At 41.1% G+C, this 19,150-nt stretch overlaps 1 protein-coding gene across 2 annotated transcripts in view; it reads right to left on the reverse strand.

Annotated features, from left to right (window-relative positions):
- PGR (progesterone receptor) overlaps positions 1 to 18,843 on the reverse strand; it is a 66,873-nt gene extending 48,030 nt beyond the window's left edge. For both annotated transcript variants that reach the window (XM_040977212.1, XM_040977211.1), the window contains exons 1-2: positions 17,171 to 18,843; positions 15,820 to 15,971 (exon numbers count right to left, since the gene is read on the reverse strand). In XM_040977212.1, coding sequence (XP_040833146.1) covers positions 15,820 to 15,971; positions 17,171 to 18,843 — 1,825 coding nt within the window. The remainder of the gene's footprint in view (positions 1 to 15,819; positions 15,972 to 17,170) is intronic.
- Between the last annotated feature and the right edge of the window lie 307 nt (positions 18,844 to 19,150).

Here is a 19,150-nt window from a genome sequence, read left to right on the forward strand (position 1 = left end):
CTGAACCAACAGGTGAAAGATCTTTGTCTCTGTAAATCTGCATTTCTAATGAAAATTTAAAAAAAATCCAAAGGACTTTGGTAAAAATGAAGGAACTGAGGGCAAGGCTCAGAAAGAATGGAATAAAATCTCATTGAGCATTATCAAAGACCATGAATTTCTTGTTCCTGGTTCTTGGCTTCAATCTTTCTTGGGATGTATTCTTCATGGTTCAATCTACTTTTATTGTCTAAGTTCTATCACTTGTTATCTCTATGACCTTGAATAAATGATTTAATATCTTAGCATATTATATCTCTAATCCATAAAGATGTCAGTCATTGCGTTAAGCCTGAAGCATCATAACATCTGTGGCACATGACAGACACAGAATAAAATCTTAAAGGAGAATCAAGATGGCGGAATAGGGTGAGGACACATTTAAATGAATGGAGAAACATTTAATCAGGATGAAGCAGAGAGAACACATTCTAGGAAATAGGAGAGGGCAGAAAAACAGCAGAGGGGTTTGTGGATACTGACAGACATAGGAAAGCAGCAAAAACAATGGTATGGTGTTACAGTGACTGATAATCCAGCAGCAGTCAGCTAACAGCGATCTGAACTTCACCATCAACCAGGTGGGACGGCACTTTCACTGGGAGCTTGGGAGGTGAATTCAGACAAAGAACTGTCCATCCTGCTGGTCTGTTTTATCGGGGGTCCTCCCTTCCCGTGGAAGAAATCACCCGACACTCGAGAGAGTCTCTGAGGCGCTTTATTCCAATCTTCCGTTAAAAACCGTTATGACCGTTAATTCCGTTATGCTCCAGCCACTCCCATCCGCTAAGCTCCACCCCTCCCACTTATCTGTCAAACTGTCCAATCAGCTTTAAGATAACCAAGGCAGACCAATCAGGGCAAAGGGCCAATCACAGGGCAGGAAATTGTCAGTGCCACCAAAACTGTTTGATTTGACCAGGAGCAAAGATTGAGCAGCAGATCCAAGACAGGCATTGGGGGAACAAGGTGGATTTCACAGGACAACAGCCCCCTAGAACTGCTTTGGGTGCCATTTTGCATAAGGAAGCAAAGGCAAGAGAAATAACTGATTATGCTCCGAACTGGGAGTGAACTCTTTTCTGACTCAGTGAACTGCAGCAATGTCGCATTTTACAGGTTCCACCCAAGACAGGTATGGGTAGCCCTCAGACCTGACAGCAGATCAAAAACTCTAGCAGTGGCACATCAGGTGTCATTTTGTACACTGTGGCAAAAGTTTTATGACTGCAGAGGACAACAGTAAGCTGCACATGTGCTGAGCTCGCAAGAACTCATTGAGTTCAATAGATTGCACTCGTCCGACAGGAAAATAATACCAACTGTGGCATCGTACGGGTCAAAATAGGTTCGTATGGCACCAGACCTAATGGCCAACAGGTTCCTGCAAGATCAGCACCACCGACAACCTAGCTATATAGGACTCCTGCTGTCTCCCTAATCCTGGGACCTGCTCCAACCAGAAGTGGGAGAAAGGTTTCAGAGACAACGGTGCAACCTCAGCACAGTATCATAGGAGGTACAGAGTGGTGAGGCAGGAGCTGGGACTGTGGAGACCACGGTGGAAATCTAACATAAGAACCTAGACCTGGAACTCACTGGAAGGAGTGGCACAAGTCACTGCAAACAAAGAGATGTGTGCCAGCTGCAATAAGTAAAACTGAACTGTAGACATGTGGGTGACACAGCTTAGAAACCTGCTCCAAGGAGAAGAATCTGATAACCAAAAGTACAATGACCATGAGCAAAAGAAGAGACAAAGCCACAATGAATATTACTGAAGACTCCCCTGCAAAGGAGCAAAACCCTTTGTCAACCTCAGAGTTCACTGAGGAAGACATAGAGGAAATGGGGGACATAGAATTAAGAAAGCTCATTATAAAGCTTCTGATCAACAATGAGAAGTACATACAAGAGAATTTAAGGAATATGTGAAACAGTAATATGTTAAACAGCAGCAATAAAACAAATCAAGGCTGATATATCAGACATTAAGAACACAGTAGAGCAAATTAAAAGTACAGTGGAGAGTCTCCAAATAGAATGAAACAAGCAGAAGAAAGAATCTCAGAATTAGAAGATATTTCCTGTCACCAGGGGGAAGCAAACAAAAAGCTGGAAGCAGAGCTGGATCAGGCTAAAAAAAGTATTCAATAATTGAAAGACACTATTAAAAGACCCAATATGAGAGTTGTGGGAGTCCCAGAAGGTGCAGAAACAGATACTGGTTTTACAAATATATTTAATGAAATAATAAAGGAAAATTCCCCTAATCTAGAGAAAGAATTGAGAAACAACATCCATGAGGGGCACAGAACTCCCAACAGACTTGATCAAAAGTGATCTTCACCACGACACATGATCATCAGGCTCTTGTCAATCAAACATAAGGAAAAGATCTTTAAATGTGCATGTCAAAAAAATCAACTGACATATAAAGGAATGGCAATTAAGCTCACAGGAGACCTCTCACAGAAAACTCTACAGGCAAGAAGAGAAATGAGTGACATATTCCAGATTCTAAAAAAAAAAAAAAATGTCAGCCCAGGATAACGTACACAGCAAAGCTTTCCTTTGTCTTTGAAAACGAAATAAAATTCTTCCATAATAAAGAAAATTTAACAGAATATGCCAATTCCAAACCTGCCCTACAAATAATACTTCAAGATGTTCTCTTGACAGAGAAGAGGAATAGTATCCACCAAAACCAAAGGCACATGTGAAGAACATCCCAGTAAAAAAGCAGCAGAAGACTAAATCAATGAACAACCTATTGCTAAAATGACAGAACCAAATTACCACCTATTTATATTATCCCTGAATGTAAGAGGCATAAGCTCAATCAAACTTCATAGATTAGTAGACTGAATTAAAAAACAAAACCCATCTATCTGCTGCCTACTGAGACACATTTCACCAACAAAAATCAGCAGAAACTAGATCTCATGGATTTTGACTTATTGTTTTTGTTTTTTTCATCTCTTCAAAGCAGTTTCTTCTGATTAAATTCTTCAATGACTCATAGATGATACAGTAGCATCATTTTCTTCAAGAAGGTTCTTGATTTTTTTTTCAGTTCTTCAGCAACACATTAGTCATTCAGTAGCATGTTATTTAACTTCATGGTGGTGTTAATTTTCTTTCTTCCTGTTGTTGACTTTGCTTTGTGACTTTTCATTTAAGAGGATGTACAGCAGCTGTGAAATGGAGACTGTCATTTCTAGTAACATGTTATCTAACTTCATGGCATTGTAAATTTCTATTTTTCTTTATTGTTGACTTTGTATTATGACTTTTCATTTGAGGGGATGTACAGTAACTGTGAAATGGAGACTAACATATCCAGATGTGAGGATACAATGTTGTATACATCTCTACTTCCAGACAAAGATGAACTTACAATGAAATTGTTTACTATATCTTGACAATAGGATGCTAGACTCTCTGCCATTGTCCATGCCTGCAATGATGGACATATGACTGTGTATGAACAACTATGTATTAATAATGATATAGAGGAACTAGGTGGGGGGAGGGGAGTTGGGACTGAAATAAGGGAAATACCAGTAGCCTTTTTAACTGTATCATAAAACGATAATAATAATAAATAAAAAAGATTTTAAAAAGGTAATGACAATGACTACTCAATAAAAAATAGTTTCTGAATACCAACCAACTTTCTAACATTGGTATAGGAGTTCATTACATATATATGTGCTATTTTCTATAATCAATTCACACTTCTGCTGAATTTGTTTTTTAGGGTTTTTTTTTTTGGAATATCTTTTAAGGATTGAACATCTTTTTTCTATTTCTCACATCTGTTACCCAACAGTATCATGATAACAACATATGCTTGAGAGTCAAATAGACTCAAACTCAAATTCGGTTCTATAAGTATCCGTGCCATGACAAATTATCTAGCCACTTTAGTTCTCTCACCTATAGATATATTCTATATGGCTATAGTATTGACTTAGCCAAATGAACTGAAATTTCATCACGCTGACTAGTACTTAGTAAAAACACTGTCACATTTAGTGATTTTCACCAGCTTTCCTTTTTTTTCTGACTCTAAATATGAACTCTGTAAAATTGGTAATTATTTTTTGCTCTTTATAGCCTCCAATAGATTTTTAACTTATTGCTACATTTTGCATATTGCTGAAGTATTTTCTTATTTTACACACCTGTATTTTAATCTAAATTGGCTCTTCCACTAAAATATTCTTTGGTGTTTCACATTTTGTGTTTTCTTTAAAAGATTTATATGTGTGTGTGTATATACATTAAAGCAAATTATATCAATACTTGATTAACATTTTCCGAAGTTTTATTTAGGCCTAGGCCCTCAAATATGACTGGATTACCATCAGATTTTAACGTCTCTTCCTGGTAAGTGTCTTAATTACTTGTTACTGCTAAGTCTTCCTTCAACTGCAGTGCTGAACAGTGTGGGGTAGCAGAAGCAGTTTAGTGTTTGCAGTCTGGCAGGAATGAGTTTATTCGCTAGATTCCTTACTAACCTTAATGGATGGTGTCAGGGAAGTTGCTAACCTTCTAGTTTCAGCTCCTCTGCCAGGAAAGATGGAACGGTAGTTAACTCCTTAAACATCTCTTGAGAACTACATACAACGAATGTGTCCATTACAGTACCCAATATATATAAAAAAAGACACACAAAGTGTTAGCCTCCACCTTCTCTCCTTGTCAGCTCACAAACGGTTAGAATTCATTCTGAAGAAGGGAGAATTCTTGCCAGAAGAGCATGCTACTTTTGTATTTAACTGCTCTCAGGAATGAAAAATAGGGTTTTTTTTTTAATCCCCAGTCAAGTTTTGAAGACCCTTGGGTCTAGATAAAAGAATATTTTAAATAATCTTAGAACCAGCCAAAAATGTAGGACTTTGTGTTCACCTCTCTCATTGACTCTAAAGCTAACTTGGTCCAAAACAGACTGAGGCACCTCATAGATTAAAGTCCCTGGCTCCTGGTTAAGTCAAAAGTACTTAAAGAAATAGTTGATACAAACATATGAAGAAATACTCCAGTTCCCTGGCAATAAGAGAAATCCAAATTAAGACATCAATGAGGTACCACCTAACACCAGTAAGATTGGCCCACACAAAAAAGAACACCAACGACACTTGTTGGCGAGGATGCGGGGAAAAGGGAACCCTACTCCACTGCTGGTGGAGCTGCAAGTTGGTACAACCTTTATGGAACTCAGTCTGGAGAACACTCAAACAACTCAAAATCTGCATACCATATGACCCAGCAATAGCACTCCTAGGAATATATCCAAAACACCTGTTTCACGACAAACCAACATGCACCCCTATGTTCATTGCAGCACAATCAGTAATTGCAAAAACATGGAAGCAACCGAAATGCCCATCAGCAGAAGATTGGATAAGAAAGCTTTGGTTCATCTACTCCATGGAATACTACTCAGTATTAAAAAAAAACAAAATGCAGTTCTTTGTGGCTAAATGGTCCCAATTGGAAACTATAATGCTAAGGGAAATGAGCGAATCCCAAAAGGTTAGATACCACATGTTTGCCTTGATTTAACCTGTAATTTTTGTTTGGTTGTTTGTTATTTTTTGAACCTGTCATTGATACTGTCTCAACTCAGATGTTTTGAAGAATTGAACTTGCATTGTTTTTAACATATTGTTTACTCAATACTATGTCAATTAATTCCATAACGTTGTATATTGATACTGGTGCTTTGTTGGGGATTTTAACTGACCGGAACTTTACTGTGTTAGCTCTACCTTCAGACCAGAGAAGGTCTCCCCAAGAGGCCACTGAACTTATCTGGACAATAAGATGCTGGACTCGGGCCCGGCGCGGTGGCGCAAGTGGCTAAGTCCTCGCCTAGCACGCCCGGGATCCCATATGGGCGCCGGTTCTAATCCCGGCAGCCCCGCTTCCCTTCCAGCTCCCTGCCTGTGGCCTGGGAAAGCAGTCGAGGACGGCCCAAAGCTTTGGGACCCTGCACCCGCATGGGAGACCCGGAAGAGGCTCCTGGCTTCGGATCGGCATAGTATCGGCCCGTTGCGCTCACTTGGGGAGTGAATCATCGGACGGAAGATCTTCCTCTCTGTCTCTCCTCTCTGTATATCCGCCTTTCCAATGAAAAAATAATAAAAATAAATCTTAAAAAAAAAAAAAAAAAAAAAAAGATGCTGGACTTTATGCTAGGTATATGCTTGCAATGAAGGAATCTCAACTGAACTTGAACTGTGGTTATGCAGCAAGGTGGAGGAATCCACTATGGGGGGAGGGGTGTGGGAGGGGTGGGGGGAATCCCCAGTGCCTATAAAACTGTATCACATAATACAATGTTAATAACAATTAAAAAATGCCAAAAAAAAAGAAATAGTTGATAGCTCATTGGAATGCAAATTACTGAATCCCTCTTCCAGATATGTTGATTCCTTCCATCAGGAATGAGGCTGATGCCAAGGTAATTCTGAAGCAGACAGTTTAAATATTGAAAGAAAAGCACTAGTTTATTAGACAGAATCCAAAGTAGATCAGGAGTTAACCTTTGGATTCATTATTTGAGCTGCACACTCGTCATACCATGAAGATAGGAGGTAAAGAGTTATATATACAAATCTGGAATTCAAAGGAAAGTTCTGAGTTGGAGAAAGAAGTTTAAGAGGGGTCATAGTAGGGCCGAATATCTACAACTGTAAGATTTGGGTTAGATTACTGAAGAAATCTACAAATGAAAGGGAAGAGATTCAAACATTGAGTAATGGACACTACAATTTTAACAGCTAAAGAAGGTCTGAACTGTTCAGTCTAATTTATTTCCAGAAAGGAGAGTCACCAACTGTCAAGTAGCATTAATAGATGAATATGGGACTCCGGAAGGCTCTCAGATGGTAAATGCGTCAAGGAAAGCTTTGGTGGAGTGACAGAAGCAAAAAAAAAAAAAAAAAAAAAAACAGTCATTGAATTTGTTTTAAAAGGCAGTAGAAAAATAAAGCTCAATGGTTTATACAAAAAGAATGTAAAATTTTTGGTGGCTGAAGGGCGAGTAGAATCAACAGATGCATTTCGGTTTGATACAGGAGAAATAATAGTATGTTTGTATGTTCAAGATATGATCCAATGGAAAGGAGAAAAATGACTTAAGGGGAGGTAAGAAATCTGGAGCCTGCTTCTGAGTGGGGTCTGGATCTAGTGCACAGGGAGTGAGTTTGCTGTGAAAAATTGTAGATACCTAGTAATAGAAGGACATTGTGGGTTGCAGGTCAAATGCCCCAAGAGTGCATGTAGTAGCCATAGTTTTAGGACATTTTCTCATATTAAGAAGCAGGGTTATCAGCTGATAGTAAGGACAGTAGAGCGAGAAGGAAAGGTGGAAGACAGCCATCTGGAGAATTAGTGAGTGCAGAGCAGTTGGCTTCTCCTGATCTCACCTACCAATTATGCTAAGCTTTTTTCCTCCACAAATTCAGCCAGGAAACTTCTATTCTCCTACTGTCGGTATTAATCACAAATAATTAGGACAAAGACTAGATAATGGGCAATATTTAAGGGATAAGGGAGAAGATTTCCTGAGTTCCAATCTTAGCTCTGCAGTTTATTTGCTATTTTTGTATTGGAGTGATTTAACCTTTCTGTTTCATTTAGCCAAACTCCTGTCATATAATAAGTATTCATTCAGTCAATGGTACTTCTGTTATTAGGTAAGTTCAGAATCTAACCATTGAAACTCTGCTTATTATCAACAAGTTAGAAAATCCTGCTTCTAAGTGTTTAAGTAGGTAGCAATGAAGCTAAGATCCCATATAAAGTTTTCATAATAAAAAAAAATCAAATAGCAATTTAATCATCTCTAACATCTGATATTCAAAATGCTCTCTACATATTTTCATAAAGGACTTACTTCCTTTTTTTACATCAAGAACATTGTCTTGAATTAACAACAGGCAGCTTAAGTATCTTTTCTGCTAAATACGCATCTCCTAAGTAGCATACTACTGAGACACTTGTCATACAAAATGTCAGCAATTTAGAGCACACATCCCTTCATACAGAAAAACATGTAGCTCATCTTTAACAACCCTTTACAAGTGCTGCTGTGTGGTAAAAGAGGTTTTCTTAGTCATACCACATCATGTTGTCATGCATCATTAAGGTTCTCCGTAGTTTCCGGGTCTTGTGTTAACAATTAACCACAGTGATGACATTATGGAGTGCTCTTTTCACTTCAACCTGTGTGTGCTGTAGCATACTGCTTCTCTATAAAGGAAGCAGTAAATTCATTTCATATGCCATGGTACTTATAAACGTAAACTGAAATCCTTTTAAACTTTTTAACATCTTAGCCACAATTTTTCCACAAGAATTGAGTAGTACAGAAATTATTATTCAGAGTTTATCATCTTATATGTTTGCTTTAGCAACTAATCTAAAATATTTTATGCATTTCAAAACCTGAAACAGAGCCTAGCAACTATCAAAACCATGCTGAAGCTTCTTATGATATTCTTAATTCAAATAAAATGAAACCCTCTTTGTCTCCTGCCCTTGAGAGTTCCTATTTCCCAAAAATAGAAAGATGAAGATGAACTGAGGAAAAGTAGGCAATCTGCCTGAGTCTTACTCTGTCCCAGTCTCTCCAGGATGGGATGAAAAAATTAGCACTAAGTAAGAGGATATCCTGGACTCTCTGCTTAGGATGTGGACAAGCTTCTGCAACAGGGTGTCAAACAAATAGCAGACAAGGTAAATTTGGGCTAAACTATGGGTCTTTATGAGCCCAGTGACCATGTGGTGCAAACTTGCCTTAATTATTTCATTACCCCCCATAGCATACAACCACACCTCTAGTGAATTTTTCTGCAATCACTTTGTAGTATTAATTCACTGTACTATAAAGCAAGACCTATGAAGCATTTTTCTCTCATTGGTCTTGTAAACCTCACAATACCATTTCTTATACTTATTTCTTTAAATCTTATGCAGCATTTTCCCACATATTTTTCAAAAAATTTGCTGTATGCATTTAGTTTGCCACCAGCTTATTTTATTACATGCATTATTTCAGTCATTTATATCAAAGTAGGGAGCACAATAACTTGTTTATGTGGACTTCACAGAAACATTCAAAAAAGTCTTCTAAAATGTTTTCCTTTATCTTAGGCAAAATTGGTTAACAATTAAGTTTTATATCACATGACCTTAACCATTGCTGAAAAGATCACAGCACTTTGCTTTACGTTCTGAGTTCTAGGTTGTCTTAGACCATTAGGGTTGCTACAGCAAAACAGAATAACCTGGGTGAGTTACAAACAACAGAAATTTTTTCTCACCACTCAGAAGTTGGGAAGTCCAAGAACAAGGCACTGGAATATTCGGCAGAGAGGGTATCTTCTCATTGTGTCCTTACAAGGCAGAAGGGTTGAGCTGACTCTCAGGGATAAGTTCCTTAACAGCACTAACCCAATGTGTTAGCCCTCATGATCTAATCTTATCCTAAGCCTCACCTCCTAATACCACCGCATGGGAGGTTGGGATCCTCAATATGAACCTGATGGACATACAACCATGTACATCACTGCTTAGGTTTCTAAAAGCCTTAATTTGGACAATGATTTCTTATAATTAGCCAAAATCTCCAGCAAAATATATTTTTAGAGAAAGGCTCAGCTTCTATAATAGATACTAAATACAAGTTTCAAATTGTCTTCTTGATAATTTCTGTTTCTCAATTTCTTGAGGAATTATATTACATTGTCCAGTTTAAAGCTCCATATTTAATAAGTAGCTATTTCCAGAAGGAAATGAAATTTCAGCTCTGCCACTTTCAATGTTGAGTTGTGCTTTAACTGGTGTGAGTTTTGACTTTGGGATTGTTTTATGGACTTAGACATGCTACAGTGCTTTGACACATCCCAAGTATGAACCAAACAGGAAGTTCGCAGAAGTGATGATGAGTGCAAAATAAAACAGCGACCCATCCCTAAGGGGAGGTTGCATACTGCAATGGTATGTAACTGATGTTTGTATTGGGAATGAGTGTTAGGACAAGTAAAACTAATATTATTTAGTTCTTATTTTTGAGTAAGATATAAATGTTGACACATAACATCTCTAAACCTTAGAAAACCAGTTTTCTAATACTCAGATGAATCAGAGCACGTGGTCCATTCTAGCCCTAATAGTTACTCTCATCTTATGTTACTGCTGTATTCTCTTGCCAGCCTTCTTTGCCACTCATATTAGATGTCACTGCCTACCTTTATTTTCCCAAAGTATTATTAACACAAAGTGATTATTTGCAGCAAACACCTGTTCATGGTTTTCTGGTAGTTAGAGGTAATAAAAAGAAGATCCCCTATGCGTTTAAATCTGTATCATGAATAAGAAATCTACTTAGATTTTATAAACATTAACATAATATAAAAATGCAGTAAACAATTCCAGATTTGCTCCCAGGCACCTATCCCAGGCATTTACAGGTCATGTTCATAACAAGGAATATCTCACGAGCATCTGTTCTTGGGCCTCTGCTTCCTCTTCTGTTGCTAGCCCTTCTTCCTAGGCTGTAATCCTTTTCCCCAAGCAGCTTCTTAGCTACTGTGCCAGATGCTCACTCCTAAACTGCCTATTATTTATGTAAGTATTGAATTAGACAAGTTGACGACACTCTAGTTAGAGAATGCTAACAATTAAATGAGAAATTGGTAAACATCAATGTTTGGGATACTTCAGGACATCCACTGAAGATGGAAGTTAGAAAGAGTTTGAGCAAAAAGCAGTTAGAGAGGAAAGAGCCAACTACCAAGTCACTGAGAGGTGCTCTGGATGTCAGTTCACATCTTTTCAATCCTGGACCAATCCTGCCTGCAGGATTCACTAACACGCATTCACTAACACTTCTGTTTCACAAAAGTCCTACCACTATGGTCCTCATTGTTAACACAAACATTGCCACAAACTACAATTTAACTAATTTTAAAAATGATGCTTTCATCTAATGCTTAATCAGGATTCATCTTTTCTTATTTAAACTCCAATAAAGAAACACCAGAGTTGGTTGTTTCCATCTTCTACAATCTTTAGTTCATACCTATCTTGACTTGTGTTAACATTGCGTTCAAATGTTCTCATCACTAAGTTTGGCTTATTCACTCGTGTTCAACATTGAACACAAATTTTTGCACAAAGGCAGCATTTTGTTTTTGTATGAATGAATAAATGAATGATGAGTGACTGAACTTACATTACAATGTTCTTTTTTTTTTTTTGAAAGCTCAATATTTTTATTTTTAAATCTTTTAGGGGAAAGCAGTGTTTAAGAGAGTGAAACAAAGGAATTTTAGTAAAGGTCATTATCACCAGCTTTTTTGTTGTTATTAACATTGTATTATGTGATACAGTTTTACAAGCACTGGGGATTCCCCCCCGCCCCTCCCACACCCCTCCTCCCATAGTGGACTCCTCCACCTTGCTGCACAACCGCAACTCAAGTTCAGCTGAAATTCCCTCACCGCAAGCATATACCCAGCATAAAGTCCAGCATCCTATTGTCCAGACAAGTTCAGTGGCCTCTTGGGGAGACCCCCTCCGGTCTGAAGGTAGAGCCAACAGAGCAAAGTTCCGGTCAGTCAAAATCCCCAATTCTTAATTCTCAGAAGTTCTGTTGCACATAAAAGGTAATACTAGGTTGATGTGTAATCATGGCCTCCTCAGTAAGTATACTTGTCCCTCAGTATCTTTGGAAACCTGGTTCCAGAACCCAAGGCACATACCCTAACTCAAGGATGTTCAAGCCCAATATATACAATGCAACGTATTTGCATATAGACTTACTTCTGTATACCTTAATCTCTAGGTTACCTACAACACAAGAATCCAAAGTAAATATTCCATCAATAATTGTCATACCACAATATTTTAGGAATAATGACAAGAAAAGTAGTTTGTACATGTTCAGCACACATATAACATTAAAAAATTGAACTGCAGTTGTGATCAACTTTCTAATTGTGTAAACATTGCATAAGCTACCACATCTCTATGTGTGTAATGTACATGTGAATTAGTTATGTACATATGAATTAATGAAATGTTTCTCTCCTCTCTTTCCTCGTACAGTAAACTGCACTGTCAATACATCGCATTCTGTTGTTTTCTCAGCACAGCATGGCATCTCCAAATAGCAGGTACTCAATGAATTACTGCATGAATGAAGATAATCAAGGCCACTCATGAGTATTTAAGCCCATATAAAAGAATACAAATAGCACTTTGGTAAAACTAAAATGCAGCAATGCTTACTTACCCTAAAGACTTAACAATATTACATTTCAACAATGTTATAATATTTATTCAACCATATATTCACTACAAATGCTGCTATGTAGTAAAATGCTCCAATAAAATGTCAGTATTGGTTATTTTGCTCCTTAGCAAATAATTACTACATGCTTTGCAAATGCCAAGAAGAGTCGATGAGAAATATTCTTGCTTTTACAACACCAGATCACTTGCCTGCATTTGCAGCACTGACAAGTCATTATTATTTCATCTCTTTGAAAGGTGGTATGACAATTCTTGACTAATCAGAAACAAGTCTTGGCAAAGCAATTCAATTAACTATTTGATTAACTGTTTTTTAAATAAGTGAAGATTGCAAATATTTTGGTTAGGTTAAGAGTCATCATCTCTCCCCACTCCTTTATTCTACTTCATGAATGGTGTCTTTTTTCTTTACCTATAAATTCTTGTGTGTTTCATTGGTGTTCTGCAGGCTGCCCTCACAGCTTTATCCCTTTGCAATCTTAACTTAGAAGAAAAGTGGGGGCACACTAGTTGTACCTAGATGTGGCCATCTCATTGTCATCCTAAATACGAAGAGGATTTGATTCATTTATGTCACATGGTTCTCATTCCACCTGGTCTTACATTCTCCTTTTTAAGATTTCCTTTTACCTTTCTAAGATATGACATTAATTATTCATATTTTATCTACCACCCTTCTGCTATTTCTCGTTGGCCACATTTCCCAGTATAAGAAATAGACAATGATCTACAGTAGGGTTTCTGGAGTCACACCTGACGGGTTCAAATCCTGGTGCCACCACTTCTTTAACTGTGATTGCAGCCACTTACTGCAGGCCCCTAGTTTCCTCATTTGTAAAGTGTGATAATTAGAATACTTACATTATGACAAGTGGGTTGAGATCTGTAAAACACTTGGTCACCGACCTATAGAAAGCACCTTATAATTGTACCATTTCACCTCTACTCTTAGAAAAAATATTCTTACTGCTGTCCACTGCTTTTCAACTCTAACCCAACTGACATCCACATGTAGCTCATTACACATCACTACCTTTGGATTTCACACCTGGCATTTCTCTCTAATCATGATAGGCCTACTCATCTTTCTCATTTTTGCAAGCTCTCAGAAGTTTTACCTTAAATCATCAATCCTTTCCCAACTCCCTCAAGCATTAGCAAGTCACCAACCTTTAACTTTCACCATTTCCTAATATGAATATTCAACACTCAGTAAGACTATAATCTTTCCATTCTTTGAAAGTATGCACTTGAAAAGCTCTTCCCAATTCTCAGGGACCAACATTTGTTTTTACAAAACAGGCGTGTCTCATATCTTCCCATGAAGTAAAAATACCACCATTAAGAAGGAGTGAGAATCAGCCAAACCTTTTTTCAAATACTGTACATGAACCAATTAACTTAATCATTACAGCATCTCTAAGAAGTCCCTGTGGCTATTATCTTCAACTTAGATCTAAGCAGGAGAGAGGCAAAGTCAGGGAAATAATATCTTTACCATACACCAAAATATATGCTATACATGATTATTGATGAAAAAATGAATTTACTCACAGAGTTCTGTAATTTTACTCTTGTTTCAGGAATGGCTTGTTAATGTCTGAAGTTTCTCCCTGTAATATAACTGAATATGGTCTTCATTTGATGTTGCTAATAGTAAGGGCTCAATAAATCCTTTCTAAGAGTAAACTGGGAAAAAATCTTTTCTGATTTTGGATGCTATTTTGATAATAATGATGTGAAAGCACACTTCTGTTTTTACAGTCAAGCTGCTCTTCACTGTATATACACACTTTATGAAGTAACAGAATTAAATAGTATTTATCATATGAATTTCTGCATACCATCTTTGATTTATAGGCATTACAATTTAAAAGTAGTTATGTTTCTAAGTTTTTCTAGTTTCTCCTGTTTAAATTTTATTTAACTTTTTTTTTTTAACATTTGCTAACCTATTCGATAACATTCAGTTTTTAACTAGTCCTGTGATCTTCAGAAACTCAAAATTACACCTTCGGGACTTGTTTCTCTGTTAAGATAAAAAAGGATCTGGGTTAGAATAAATTTGCCTTTTGGAGATTCCAAAGGTGTCCTACGCTTATTAGATTATAATATTCTAAGACTGTAATAGGAGCAACAATAAGGCAGAAGGAAATTTTCAAGAAAGCAGAGTCAAAGCAAGAGAGGGAGGGTAGCTCCAAGGCCCTGAGAGAAGTGACTTCCACACAGAGAAGCTCCTTCTGCAGCTGTGAGGACAGGGCCTGGAGGTAAGACTCAGCCACCACCTGCTTAACAGCCCTCCTTACACTGCACAACAATTATTTTAAAAAAGCAGGAGGAACCTTTTGAATCACTATGAATTATACACATTCACCTGTTGTGAAAAATAAACTATATTCTGAAAATATACAAAACATTTTTTTAAATGAACTCCTTTGAGAAGCCTCTTAATGTGGAAACTCCCCACCCTTTCCTACACAGTATAAACAGAGCACCCTTAAGATCAGAAAACTCAGAAACAGCCAACAGAAAATTCCACATTCAGATTTTTGATTCCTTGTTGAGATGATCTTAACACTCCAGTGGAAACCTTGAACTCCATTTCACTTGTCACTAAATACACTTTTTGCAAGAAAGTGTGAAATCCTCTTTAACTGTATTCTTACCTTCCAGTACAAGTGTGTTGTGCTGTTTTGTGTAGATAGGAAATCTAAAAACACTTTGTATAAAAATTGAAACATACTATGCAGTTAATCCAAAATTATTAAATAGCTCTTATAAATCACTTTAAAGATGTGTATGTTTACTTAAAATATTTTGGAAATCATATTTTTGTGTTGTTCATGTTTTTCTTTTTTAAAAATATTTACTGTCACCTTGTACATTTACAAAAAAGGATATAAAATGTCTTAAAATTACCATTTTATAAGTATTAAATAAATAGGCATGTAAGAAAAAGGCAAAAAATCAGGTAAAAAATGTACCTGAATCACATGTGAATGTGTGTTATATGAGTGTACGCACATATTTGTGTCTCAACTATTTGAGACTATTGCATACATATGCACACATAAACACATACATGCACATATATAATTTCAAAATTTTCTGCTACTTTTCCTTTGCTCAAAACTTTAAAGTGTCCTACATACATACAAGATATGGAAGAGACTAGAATAAAGTGAGCATTAATAAAAATAGTAGCACTGTCCTAAGATTATCATTTGTGCATAACATTGAAAGTGGTGGAGTACACAAATACAAAATTCAGCCAAATTGACTTTTGAATATTAAAAATCAAAAACACCGCGTTGATCATTAAGCTTTCTTAAGTTGTATAGAAATGTCCCTGTTTCTTGGAGGCAACAAAGAATAATACCCATGAAAATTGGATGGTCTCCATTTACATCTAAACCAACAAGGAATGGGGGAAATGGAGCCTACCTTCCATTGCCCTTTTAAAGAAGACCTTACAGCTCCCACAGGTGAGGACACCATAGTGACAGCCGGATGCCTCATCCCCACAGATCAGACAGATCTTCTGAGGTAGTGACTCGAAGCTGTACTGTGGACTCTGGCTGGCTTCCGAATCCGGCCTTGAAATGCAAAACAAAGTTCTCCGTTTACTATCAGGTGCACCGTTATCTAATACTATTTTAAAACCAGTTTGAAGGAGGAAAGGGGATTGCAAAGCTAGCAACAACAGCCAGATTAAACCTGATGCAACAGCCTACTGTAAGCTGGTTACTCGGACTTGCAATATTATCACCCATTCCTCACCAGCGTAAAAGAGTAATAGCATAATAGCATACCACTTTTGTGGTATATATAAGGGTATTGGCTAAAAAGAAATCTTTTTCCAAAACCCCCTTATATAGAAGCAGTTTACTATGACATATAAGATGTTATATCCTTCCTGTATGCTAAGTAACAACATAGTTTCCCTTTAAGGACTCATAGATTTAGCACTGTTTTTGCTGTAAGTTTTGAAAACTCAACCCTGTAAAGATTGTTCATTCGACAAGTAAAAAACTTTAAAGTATTGCTCAACATGCTAACAGTGCTTTGCCTTTTCACACTGCAAGAGGTTACTGAATGCAACAGAATCCCTTTCTTTTGTGTGTCAATTAAAATGTTTTATTAATAAATGAAGACGGGGTAGAGAATGGGAAACGATATTAGCATATACGGAGTCCTGCAGCGATTAATCTTTAAACCCACACTCTGAATGTACCAAATTGAAATTAATTCCAATCTTAAGATTTCTGTGCAAATTAAAACGTTAAAAATACCCCCAATCCCTACGTGGAACCCTATGGAGGTTCTGCCAACCACCCTTCAAGTCCCACCCCTCCCTGGAAATGGTGCCTCAGATCCTCTTCCAGCTATTCCTGGTCAGTTCTAAGAAACCTTTCATAAAACCTCCCACTCCCACCACACCCTTTCCGCTCCGCGGGACCACACTGGGCCTAGTGTGACGCTGCACATTTTAAAGCAGGGTTGCACCTGCTTTTGCCCTGCAGCAGACGAGGAAAGTTTTCCCACACGGGCTTCGGGGAGGCAAGAGTTCCTAACGGCGTGTATTCTGCTGTCCCGTTCCAGTTCCCAAAAGAGTGAAGAAAAGGGCGGTGGGAGGGAAGAAGGTGAGAGATTGAGGGCTCCAGTGGCGGGCCCGGGCAGCCCACCCCCCTGGCGGTCACCCTCGGGGGAGCCGACCCTGCGCCTCAGGCCCGCCTGTGGCAGGCCCGCCCCACAGCCGCTCCCGCGACGCGCGCCCGGGAACCAGCGCTCTCACCTCAGGTAGTTGAGATAGGGCGGGTAGACCTGCGGCAGACCCTCCTTGAGCACCGCGGCCTGGTAGCCGAGCTGCGGGAGCCCGTTGAGGCCGAGCGTCGGGTAGAGCCCAGGGGTGGCCCCGGCGGCGGCGCCCGAGGCGGAGGTGCTGGTGGACGAGAGGCCGTCTCGCGGGAGCAGGCAGGCGCCGGCGCCCGGAGGCTTGCAGGGTAAGGGCGCGAACGGGCCCGGCTGGGACAGCGCGCCCTCTGCTTTGTACAGGATGCACTCCAGGCTCGACCCCGAGGAGGACGAGGAGGAGGAGGAGACGGAGGGACTGACTGAGGAGGCCGCCGCCGCCGCCGCTTCCCCGGGTCTGCAGGAGGGCACTCGGGGCGGCAACGGGGGCGGGGGCGGCGGTGCCAGCGGGAAATCCGGGAAGGCGGCAGGGTTGGCGCCAGCCACCAGGTACGGACGCGGGGAGCGCGCAGCGGCCTCGGCGCCTTCCTCCTCCTCCTTGATCTTCAGGGCTAGCGGCTGGAAGTCGCCGTACAGGGGGAACGCGTCATCCTTGGGTTCGGCGTCGGGAGAGTAGGTGCACTCGGGGAAGTCGCCGGCCGCCACCGGGGTGGACGAGGCGGAGGGCGAGCCCCGAGGCAGGGGAAAGGGGCTGGTGGCTATGGCCGCGCCGTCGTAGCTCTCCCCTTCCAGCAGCTGCCGGGTGCGGGTGGCCAGGAAAGGATGGTTGAGAGGCAGGATGGGCACGTGGATGAAGTCCACCACCGTGGTGGTGGCCAGCGGGGAGCGCCCGGGCGCGCCCGGAGGCTCCTGCTCACCCAGAGCGACCCTGGACGCCGAGAAGCGAGCATCTTCCCTGGGGACCTGGGGGACGCCTCCTCCCGCCGCTCCGGGCGCGATGGCTGCAGCTCCTGCCCCAGCCGATGGGCCTCCCAGGGCCCGAGGTTTGCCCTTCAGGAGCGGACCCGGGGCGCCCTCGGACTCGGAGCTGCCCTCCTCGTCTACCTCCACCACGGTGGGCTGCGGGGATGGCTTCACCGCAGCTGCGGGCCAGTGAGGGCTCGCTGAGGTGGGGAGCTGCAGTTGCCTGGATGGTGACAGGCCCCTGGGCAGCACATTGTGAGGCGCTGCCCCAGCGGTCCCCGGGCTGTCGCCAGCCTTGCCTTCAGGTCGGCTCATGAGCGGGCCCAACACTCCTTTAGTAGTAGGGGCAGCCCGGGGCTCCACGGGAAGATCGGGGCCAAACAGGCACCACGGGCTGATGGTCTCGCTGCAGGCGCTAGGACTGTCTTGGCTCTGCCCGGGACCCGAGGGCGCCAGGAGCGTATCTAGAACACTGTCCAACAAGCCGCTGTCCTTTTCTGGGGGTCTGGAGCTGCTGTGTCCTGCGGCCTCCGTGGTTTCGACGGCAGGATAGGCACCCTCCACGTCTGACAGCGACGGCCGGTCCCTCGTCTTCCCGTCTGGGCAGTTCTGCCCCTGACAGGACCGAGGGAAAAGCAGCCCGTCCAGGGAGATGGGAATGGCAGAGACTGCAGGCGAGGCGTCCGAAGTGTGGCTGTCCTGGAAGGGGCCAGGGTCCGGGCGACCCAGGAGCGGGGAGCCGGCCGCGCTGGGGGAGGGCGCGCCACCCGCCACGTGGGGAGCCCCGGGTTCCTTTGCCTTCAGCTCAGTCATGACGACCTGAACTCCCCTTTTCTCCTCCCCCGTCTCTAGGGAGGAGGGCAAGGACAAGGAGGAGGGGGTGCCGGGATATAGGGGCAGGGGGAGGAGAAAAGGGGTGTTTGGTTAAGGCTGGACCCGCGGGATCTCCACCTCCTGGGTCGGGAGGGGGCGGCGCCGGTCAGCTTCTGCCCTCTCTCTGCATCCTGTAGCCAGGGTCGCCGAGGGCGAGTGAGAAGAGCAGGGAAAGGTGGGTTGCAGGGGTCTAGCCTCCGAACTGGAAAAGAGTTGTTCGAGAGTTTTCTGACAACTGTCCGAGCGA

Source organism: Ochotona curzoniae, unplaced genomic scaffold (genome assembly GCF_017591425.1).
Source record: "Ochotona curzoniae isolate NIBS_2020 unplaced genomic scaffold, NIBS_Ocur_1.0 contig_2723, whole genome shotgun sequence".
Lineage (NCBI taxonomy): Eukaryota > Metazoa > Chordata > Mammalia > Lagomorpha > Ochotonidae > Ochotona > Ochotona curzoniae.